Below are 10,536 nucleotides of genomic sequence, written 5' to 3'. Positions count from 1 at the left end.
TTAAAGTGCGTTATTGGTGTGTACACTAATAACCTCTGGAGGAGCGTTATTAGTGTTATTAGTTCTTGGATGTTATTAGTGTGTGCACTAATAACGCATAAACAATAACCTAAACCTTGTTTAGGCTGCAATTCCATCTCCCGCATCCCAAAAGTTGCATTGCCGCACATTACAATCGAATTTTTTCAGCTTTGCCATTGCGCAAGCTTTGCACATGCATTTCGTAGACATAGACTCATTCTGGCAATTGTTTTGCTTTTAACTTGTTCACTACAGCACCCCAGGATTACACATGTCCCCTGCTATTCTTGTGCATGTTTGTTTTACCTTGCACAACTCACTCCATCCTAATCTAATATTCACTCATATAGAAAAAATGCAGTTAGCTGGTCATTTTTTATTCTCCTTTAATTACTCTCCCATTGATAAAACTACAAAAAAAAGGTCCCCCATGCTCCTTGGTTTAGGTGACTGTTTGCTTCTGTCATTTATGTCATAACAAGCACCTCTTTCATTCCCTTGTCTACAGAATAGTTTACTGACGGCCTCAAATCTGGCAGTCTTGATGCTGTAGCTAGCATAAGAGGGTTCTCACACAGCTTGCACCCTCACCATTGAACCACGTTTCTACACAGCACTCACGGTAATACAGGGCATACTACGTCCGCTGCTATAGTCGAGGGTGGCGCTGGTGAATACTCTCAAGTTTCATTTGCACTAAACATAAATACCTCCTAAAAAGCAGAAGATTGGACAACCATTGCCGTAGCTCTGTTGGTAGAGCTCTGGACACAAAATTCGGAGGTCGTAGGTTCGGATCTCACAGGCAGCATGTTTTTTTGTTCTGCTTTTATTAATCTCCCATTGATAAAACTAAAAAAAAAAAAGACATTCCCTGTGCTCCTTGGTTTCAGTTACTGTTGGCTTCCATCATTTATGTCGTAACGAGCACCTGTTCCCACTCCCTTGTCTGCTAATTAGCTCACAAGTCTGTTTTCTAAACAGGGGGAGCACCTACTTTTAGTCGGTCGAAGGGTTTCCTTTGCTTTGTCACTTCAGCTTCTCGCCAACTCAACCATTGCAAGTAGTGGAGCAGACCTGCATACTGTTTGCTGGATAAAGAAATTTATGAACTTCTGATGAGTACCAATTCTGATGCGAAGGATAATGTTGAAAATTCTTATTCGGTTTATGGTTTTTGGGGTTTAACATCCTAAAGCAACTCGCGCTGTGAGGGACGCCGTAGTGGAAGACTCTGGAATATTTCTACCGCCTGGGGTTAACATGCACTGACATTGCACAGTACGCGAGTCTCTAGCATTTCGCCACTATTGAATAAAGACTGCCGCGGCCTGAACTGAACCCGCGGCTTTCATGTCAGCAGCCGCACAGTGGCTCCAGACCCTAAACTGACATAAAAAAATACACCAAGTGGTAAGCAGAAGCCAGAGGAAAAAATATGACAGCAAAAGGTTCTGCTCAGTTTTGTTAGTGTCCCTCTGTGAAAGTTCCACACTGAGAATCTTTCACTCTTCCTTCGTGCATACTCGCTGGGTCTAACAGCTAAGGGCCCAATTTTTTTTGTAGTACTATGAACTGCTTTGTTGCTTTGGACTAGCTCTGGGAATAAAATATCTGTGGGCCTTCTCGTATCAGTGCAGTTGTCAGTCACTGACAATTGATAATTGGGAGTGGTGGAGGTGGTATGCCTGTAGCAGTGAAAATCTAAAAATGTGTGCTGCCATCTAATTATCTATTACAGCAATAGCTGTTTATGGTAAGTTCAGTGTAGTCAGTGTTGGCGTCGTCCACACATGCTACAACCCTTCCCCCGTACTCCTGTGTGCACTAACATTCTTTATGTTTACTGCACAAACAGTGTCAGCAAAAGGAATTGACTAGAGGTTACCCATGGCAATGGTTCAAGTGTAGTGGCATAAGCTCTACATGCACGCACGCACACGCACACACACTACCTACGTACCTGGAGTTACCTGCCGTTACTAAGAGCATTTTGCACTGCCCCAGCTGTTGCTGAAATTCACATTACAGGAGTGACCATTTGATGAGTTTTTAGAAATGCTTTAAGTTGTATGGGGGGGTTTTCTCAGCATGTAAATGTGCACATAATAGTTGGCCAAAAATGCCACTCTACTATAATTTCCTTGTATAGAGCACCTGGAACGACAAAGGTATACATGCAAAATGCATTGCATATATCAAGCTGGGCATTGTTTTTTTCAAGTTCAGAATGCCTGCTGCCTCATTCGAAACATGTCTGCTTTCGCTGCTTTTTGCATCCTATTTCGCATTTCCTTTTGAGAGGGAATGTCATGAGGGCTTCCATTGCTTTTCGAACTGGCAGTAGTCTCATAATTGCGCACGAATGCAGTAACTTGAAACTTATGTTGATTTATTTTAAGCACATGCGCAGAGCACAAGGCATAATAAAGGGCACAGAAGTTGCAAAATGTTAAGATTTCTTATGTCACCTGTCAAAGCATTGTGGAGTACTTTTCAGTCGAAAAAATGTATGTATATATCTGTATTCACTTTATCATCGCAGCCCTGGGGGCGATCCACGTATGTACTGCAGATTTCGAAACAAGGTCATTTCATGCCAGTACCACAGGAGAGCCTCGAAAATGGCACATCCTGTGTGGTCACGACCTACTTCATCATCAAATGAGGTGGTTACTGCAGTGTTGTGCTCACATTTTTGTTATCTTTCGTGAATCATACAAGCTGGCCTGGAGAATAGTTGCCGATTCTAGCACCAACACACGCCAGCCCCCGGCAACATCTGTGCAGATGCAAAAGACCCAAATCCTCATGCTTCCTTCGGTTGCAGTGATGTGGCCTGGCTCATTGCAAAAAGAAATGAGTAGGAAGCATTTCTGTGCCTTCACCGCGATGTAACATCTACACGAGCCTCATTATTTCTAGTTCTGCTCTGGGGTTCGGCCTTTAGAGGGAGCTGAAAGTAAACGATTAGCAAAGTTAGCTCGCCATAACATTTTCCACAATGAAGAGAAATGACAGGACCAGTGACTCTTGATTGGGCCAGTCAGTTTAGTTCCAGCAAAACTACATGTGCAGAATGATTGGAGTGATCAAGTCTCTCTTTGAATGCTGCTCAATGCCACCACCCTGCTTGTAGTAAATTCCCATTCTGAGTTGCAAGGGCGGTGTCTTCTGTTTTTGTTTTGTATTTTAATGCAGACATGCAAAACTATCCACTGTTGTTTGTTTACAAGTTTGGTCGCTCTGTGCTACTGTACGTATCGTCGCATCTGGCAGTTTACTTTAATGAAGGCCACTGTGTGTTGTCATCTTTGTGTGCAGAGGTGTGCGTGGTTTGGGAGTAGAGACGGCGCAGGGAGGTCCAGGTTCCTGGGTGCCCACCGGGGCGCCTGGGGAAGAGGGAGGCGAGGGGGCATCATTGCCAGTACAGCAGTTGGAGGGTGGCAAGGAAGGGGTGCCTGTGGCTGGAGCAGAAGTGGCGGCCACCACTGCTGTCCTTGGCTGCAGTGTGAGTGGAGCGATTGCTGGCACCTCCAATCAGCAAGTGACCCTGGCTGAGCTTCCCACAGCGGACCAACTCAAGGCAATGGGCCTGTGCGACACACTGATCATCTTGAGCGATGCGAGCCAGCTGGCCCAGCCCGTCAGCCTGGTGAGCCAACTTGAGGTGAGCAGTGGCACCTCTTAATTTTCCTGGCAATAAAGTCCACACATGGTTCTTTCCCTGTGCTCTGAATGGCACCCTTTTGTTGCTGATGATTGTTGTGATAAGAGAGGTTGAAGCTAAGTTTAGATGGTGCATGTATCAGTAGGTTCAGCACAACTCCGGGACAGGACAGGAATGAAGTCAACGTGGACACAGCTGTGGGTCTGTTTTTTTTCTGTCCTGTGACGGAGTTATTTGTTATGACAGCTGTGCACTCTGGCACCATGCTGCTAAGCGAAGTACAAGGTATCTCAGTATGAAAGGTAACATGTGAGCTCGTGATAGCCACGCTTAGTAAAACGCAGCTGCTAGGAGCCGATAAGAATGGGTGGCAATAGGTGCATGTGTGAAAACAGCAGTTAGCCATGCTTACTGCACATGTGCCTCTGATGCCATGACTTTGAAGAGCCTTGAGCAACACACACCGAAGTATTGCTGTTGTATTGCGATATTGCAAGTCATAACGGATTCTGGAAGTGCAGTAGAACCCCGCTATGGTAAAGTCTGGTATAGTAAAGTGAAACTGCTGTCCTATTTCGCCTCCCATAGACGACTAAGTGTTTATTTTTCGGTTATGGTAAAGATAAAAAAAAATGAGCTGTGGTTGAACCTGGCTGAATCTGGTAAGACGAGTGAAAGCTCTGTTAAGGTAAGCACACAAAGGCAAGCGCACGCCACGCGCTTTTATATAGCGAACGGCGCGTCACGCGATTTCTGGCAGTTGTGAGAGTGCCGTCGGCTCCACCTCCGCAGCTGTGGCAAGGCCCAGCGAGTCACGTGATTCGATAGTTGCGAGACGAGCGACCGCCATCTGCTCAATGCGCATAGCTGTGGTGAGGCGTTGCGAGTCACGTGGCATGACGTCAGAGCCCAGCTTCCGCTCCTCCTGGTTTGAAGGTCAAATTTTGTAGCCACTGACCTTCAGCTTTGTATGGTAGTAGTAGAGCTTTCGCTTTAAAGAAAAAAACTGCTTTAGTAAAGAGCGTTCGGCTGTGGCAACGTACCTCCCACGAAATGTTGACAACGCAGCACGCGCGAGGCGGACATTCAGAGCCAAATGCATACCAAAGACGATGGAACGATTCTCTTTGAGATAGCTTCACCATTAGGCTCGGAAGCTGTGAGGATAAACAAACTTCTTAGTCTTAAAGTGAGGAAATTCGTGCGGTGTGCATGAAAAAAATAAATAAAGCTGGCTGTGAACGTAGAAAGAAGGAAATGCGGGTTGCTGAGGAAGGAAAGACAGTAAATGTGCAGTGAAGTGTAGGGAAGGGAAGAAAAGGGCGAACATTCGCAGCACGGCAGCGCGAAGCATAGGGAAGCTACGGAAAAAAACTGAGGTGCGGCGGCACTGCTCACATAGTGCCGCCGCGCCTCAATTGTGTTACGCATTTAACTAATACCTCTTAAACGGTACTGAGGCTGAGGAAAATGACTGTGTTCATGCAGAATATTGGTTTTGACATGAAATCAAACTCTCGTCATATTCGTAGCTGCAATGTATTTGTGCAAATGCGGTACTTCATCAACGCAGTGTTTAGTGAGTAGCCAATTAATTACCAGAGAGCATCCTCAGAGCCATGCCATCACCAGCAACTGATATATAAAAGACCCTGATATAGTAAAGATTTTTGCTGGTCCGAGTCACTTTCCCATCAAGGGGTTCTACTGTAGTGCCGCTGGGTGCTGTCGGCTTGCTAGGGCCTCTGAGGTGCCGGAGGTAGGTGTGACATTTTTGTTACAGAGACAGTGTTAAGCACCCGTTTCCAGGTTTCACGTTGTAGTAGCAGTTGTGGTAGTCATTAGAGGTGGGGGCATCACCATGGTAACCACTCGGTGGGTAGGGCGAGAGTGGAGGAATGTATAACTGGTCGCTGGTTACCACCGGAGCCTTCCGGAGGGTGGTTACCATGGAAAGAGGATGGTATTGAGAGAGCGGAGGTACCCCCAAACGGAGGATGGTTACTGTGGAAGCAGGAGGGTATGACAAGAGCAGAGGAATGCATAACCGGTGGGTGATTACCATCGGAACCATCAGTAGATGGGTTACTGTGGAAGGAGGAGGGTTCAGTGGGGGTGGAGGAATAATAAACCGAAGAGTGGTTACTGTGGAAGGAGGAGGGTGTAGAGAGAGCTTAAGAAGGCACAACCGTTCGGTGGTTGCCACGGGAACCACCTGGAAGGTATGGCGAGAGCATAAGAAAGTGTAACCGGAGGCTGGTTACGACAGGAACTGTCCAGAAGGATGAGGACAGACCCTAGGAATGAGGAGGGTGTGGCGAGAGGGGAGGAATCGCAAACCATAGGATGGTTAGCAAGAGCGTAAGAAGGCACGAACTGTGGGTGGTTGCCACGGGAACAACCCAGAGGGTAGTTACCCTGAAATGAGGATGGTTGTTACTCTGGAAGGAGGAGGGTGTGGCGAGAGCATAGGAAGGCGCAACCGGAGGGTGGTTACCATGGAAAGAGGAGGGTGTGGCGAGAATGGAGAAATCTCTACTGGGACTACGGCTACCGAGGGAGGAGGTGGGTGTTGCGAGAGTGCAGGAAAGTGTCACCAGAGGGTAGTCATCACAGGCAAGAGCGGAGGAATATAGCACAGTCCATCTGTGGCAGAGGCAGTGAAATTTTCCCCTCGAGGAGAGGGTCATTGATGGCGCCGTGCAGCTAAAGCGGTGGACTGGAGAGGGGAGCTGGCCAAAAAACATGCACCTGTGGGAAAACTAAAGAGTGGGCTAGAACTAGACAGATATGAGGTCTCTATCATATTCTCTACATATCGATACCTCTAGGTGTCATGAAATAACGATACCTTAACAGCTGTCGCTGGATCCCTTAACACAGTGGTAACCTCCCTGCCACTTTTTGAGACTACGTGTGTATATTTCAGCCTCACTATAACTAAAAGTGCAATATTGCTGCTGCTGCTTCTGCTGCAATGGTTTAATGCTGTGGCGCTGTTGTGCACTGTTACACGAGCAGCGTCGCACAACACTTGTGCATGTGTTTCAGCCCCACAGTTCTCGTAAAATGGTAGGCAACAACATGTGGTGCCTTCTCTTGCCTTGCGCAGCCTGTCCAGTGTTTGGATGGCACAGCAGAGGCTGTGGCCCGCAGTGGTGCCAACCTGGTGCTGTGTCTACCCGACGAGACGTTGTCGCTAGACATGGTGGACCCAAACCAGGATGTGCCTGCCTGGAGCTGGCTACCAGCGATCCCAGCGTCTGCTGCCACTGCCGCCACCGGGGAGGAGGCTACCCTTGTCAGGCCCGGTGCCGCAGTCGGAGTTTCTGCAGCCACGTCTACGCTTGCCACAGCACCCGGAGAAATGCTGCTGGTGATGGACTCCTCCCCTGTGGAGGACTCTGTCGGGCTGGCCGCCAAGAGCTGGTTCAACGACTCCGTAATAGCCACCCAAGCGCTGCTTACCCTCGAAGGCCACAAGTGATAATGGCATGCCACCGTTTGCTTTTTTTTTTTCCTTCCCATCTTTTGTACGGGTGGAGCAGTGACACGGGCTGGCCTTTGCCACCGATCAATGAACTTCATGGATTTTGTGATGAACTGTTTTTGTGGCACTTGGCTGCTGCTGGACTGGGGGTGACACCGTGTTCCTCCGGAATGTACTGTGGAACTTGAATTAACTTCATCGGTTCTCTGGTGTAGTACACTTGGTAGAGTCGGATGAAGCTGTGTGGGCAGTATTGAGACATTCTTTGCATCACAGTGATGCTCCTTCTGCAGCTGCTGCCAGCAAAACTGTGTGGGCCTTGTTGTAGACCTTGTGAGGGACGGATGACTTGGCATATTTGTTTCTTTAAGCTTTGTTAAATGACCAGTGTTTTTTGTTAATGGTTGTGGCATCAGAACTCCAATAATGGGAAGAATGGCCCTATTCAAAGTGCTGTTTTATGCCTGTTTGCCTTTTTTTTTTTTTGAAAGTGACTGGAGCTGCAGGTGGTGCATGTCATTGATGCAAGTTTGTGCAATAACAGCGCTCATACCCTGAACAAGTACTTTGCAAAAATAGGTGGTTTTCATGTTAACTGTTGAAGCTGCTTATTTTCCTTAGCACCAGAGAGAAGTTTGTTCCCATGAAGTTTCACTGTACAGTACGGTGGCCTGGAGTAAACCTGTTGCCAGTAAAATAAATGAAGGTGTGGTGCAGCACTTCCTCTAGAGGTGTGTGGCATCATGTTTTGTGTGTCTCTGTACACCTGACACACTGGTTTAAAAAAAGCAAGAAGTATGAACTTGAGCTTGTATATTGATAGACAGAGGTGACAGTGCACCCCTATGTTCAGGCAGTGCATCTTAATGCATTTCTAACAAAGTGACACACAACTGTTCAGCCTTCTAGTAGTGTCCTAGGCTGTTACAAGCTTGCAGGCACATGAGCATTGTCTTCATGTATAGGGAGGCAGTTGCACAGGGCCGATTGGCAGAGCTAGTCTAAAGCTGGAGGACTGTTATTGCTACGTGGTGTGACATCGCTATCTCATGGCACAATCCTGTCTTGACCTTGTAGCTTTCTAAGGCTCATCTGTGCCGGCAAGAGACTGTCAAGAAGCGGCCACGCATAGCACCTGACATCTGCTGTTGGCAGGCAAAACTAGGTCTGATGTGTTGACTTGGACAACGCTACCAAAGTTACTTGGCAGTGCAGAAGTATGCCCGTAAAGAAATTCGTTATATATTGTCACGACTCGCATGCATGCATGCAATATATAGCAGTTTGTTGCAAGTTTAAAAGCATAGTGTTTTTTTTACCCGTTTCGCGTTTTAAAAAGAGCGAGGAACTGCATCTGGCCTGTCACACCTGTTATGTGGTTCTACACATTTACTTCTCATTTCCACACAGTCTATTCAAGGCATGACTGTTTTCTTGCAAATTTAGTATGCTGCAGAACTGCCAGTATTGGAGTCTGGAATGTTGGGCTGCAGGCAAGCAGCTGAATGATGTGTAGTGTTCTCGAGTTGGATTTGGTTGCAGTGGGAGGCCTTCAACTTCTGTAAGGCCAGCTTTCAATTCAGCGAATTCAGAAGCTGGTGGCTAGGAGTGTACACATACCGTTATAATCTTGTGTAAGGGCTGCAACCGTGTATGGGCTGCACCCCATTTTGGACAAGATAATTAAGAAAAAGTAGGGTTATACATTTTTTTTTTTTCGTGTAGGGGCCGCTCCTTCAGAATGCGGCTCTTAGATGAGTTTATGAGGTACACTGGAAGTGAAATTTGGCAGGTACACACTGCAGTCTCTGCTTTGCACTTTGGAAGGTTAAAAAATTTTTCACATGTGATCGCGATTTGTAGTTTTGCAGTGCACTGGATCGGGCATAGCGATCGGTTAGCTTAGGCATCTGGAATACAGAATTATTCTAGAGGTTTAACATGGGGTTTAGATGGTTTGCAGATTGTGTTGCAAGTTTTAGTTTCAGCTCCAATGTCGGCCTCCATTCAGCCACACAAATATTGGAACAGGCCTTCCATTGAGGCTGCTGGAAGCAGCAAACTAATGCAACTGCTGCTATTGCAGTATAACCAGATGTTTTTTATTATTTTCTGTTTTTTATTAAAATATGCTCAGTGCTGCCATTGCTGTGAACCGACAGTTTTCTTGCTGAACAAAGAGAAGTAATCATGATATCTGCTGGGCATTCTTCAGCTTTTTAGTTGTGCGCAGTCTACCAAAAGTGAGTGGGTCTTGATTCTTTGGGTTAACTGTTACCTGCCAGTGGATTGCATGCTTGTGTTCTTGTACTAAAGGTGTGTGGCTAACTCTCTTTTTTTGACACATGAAGGCACTGCGCTTATGTTTGAAAGGTTGTCTCAGCCGTCGTAGTCAGTGGCTGATCAAGGTAGGGCATGTCAAGTGCTTATGTGATTGCAGTGATTTTGTTTCTGTTGTTCTTCTCAGAGTGGCATGTCTACCTGTTCACATTTTTTTTTTATCAATTTGTTTCGAGCCATATTTTCATCTGTTATGTTTTGCAGCCTTGTTTCGTTTTTGCAATGCACTGTCTGCCTGATTAAATTCTATTTCTGTTAGAGTTGCATCTAGTGTTTCTTGTTCGTCATAGCCAATGTGTGCAAGGAATTTCTCAGCTCTTTAGGAGGTGTACAAATTTGTTGTTGTGTCAGGAACCTATGAGATGTATGCTTGAGGGAGTGCTCTGATTGTGCTGTTAGGTAAAAAAAAAAAAAAAACTTCTTGTTTAGTTCTTACCTTTTGTTTTTCAATATTAAGAAAGAAGCTATTACATGCATGTGCGAAATTTGAAACTTGAGGAATGTTTTTGTTATTCCTTATGCTTATGCTGTGCACAGTAAGCGAAAGTTATGTGACTTACAGATTCTGTACATGCCATGAACAGACGTGGCATTTTCAAGGAGTGTGGAGTGGTTTGCCATGAGGTGAGAGCGTAGGGTACAGACAATGAAATGAATGGCGCTGGGATTTTGCATCCCACTGCTTTGTTAATATGGAGCTGGTGAAGTAGTAGGAACAAGTGTGAAGCACATAAGTTTGCCTTTATGTTGTTGCAGATTTCCTGTACATAAGAGGCACAGTCGACTTGCTGGTGCATGTACATAGAGTATTTTCCTCATAGATTGAATAAAGGATCCACTGCAACGGTGTTGTACGAGGGGCGTTATACGAGGGCCACACGCACGCTTGCCCCAATGTCACCCCCTTCCCCTGCAACCCCCTCTTTGCTGCTGCCTCCGTTCCACCAACAGCTGCTCGGGCACATGGAGAGCTAATGGCAGGCGCTTAGGGCATTCTGTGCACACGAACGATAGC

The 10,536-nt window shown here is 46.4% G+C and overlaps 1 protein-coding gene across 1 annotated transcript; it reads left to right on the top strand.

Annotated features, from left to right (window-relative positions):
- Nucleotides 1–2,571: 2,571 nt before the first annotated feature.
- LOC144121216 (uncharacterized) lies at nt 2,572–10,375 on the top strand. The gene is made up of 3 exons (XM_077654307.1): nt 2,572–2,690; nt 3,346–3,691; nt 6,804–10,375. The coding sequence occupies exons 1-3, from the start codon at nt 2,686–2,688 to the stop codon at nt 7,176–7,178; spliced, it is 726 nt and encodes a 241-aa protein (XP_077510433.1). The 5' UTR covers nt 2,572–2,685; the 3' UTR covers nt 7,179–10,375.
- The last annotated feature ends 161 nt before the right edge of the window (nt 10,376–10,536 follow it).

Source organism: Amblyomma americanum, chromosome 2, assembly GCF_052857255.1.
Source record: "Amblyomma americanum isolate KBUSLIRL-KWMA chromosome 2, ASM5285725v1, whole genome shotgun sequence".
Lineage (NCBI taxonomy): Eukaryota > Metazoa > Arthropoda > Arachnida > Ixodida > Ixodidae > Amblyomma > Amblyomma americanum.
This window is presented reverse-complemented; position numbering and strand designations above follow the sequence as displayed.

Bases quoted from the DNA above. Each gene is read 5' to 3' on its own strand.
- LOC144121216 (XM_077654307.1), top strand. The intron at 3,692-6,803 runs GTGAGCAGTGGC...TGCCTTGCGCAG, and splicing joins GCCTGGTGAGCCAACTTGAG to CCTGTCCAGTGTTTGGATGG.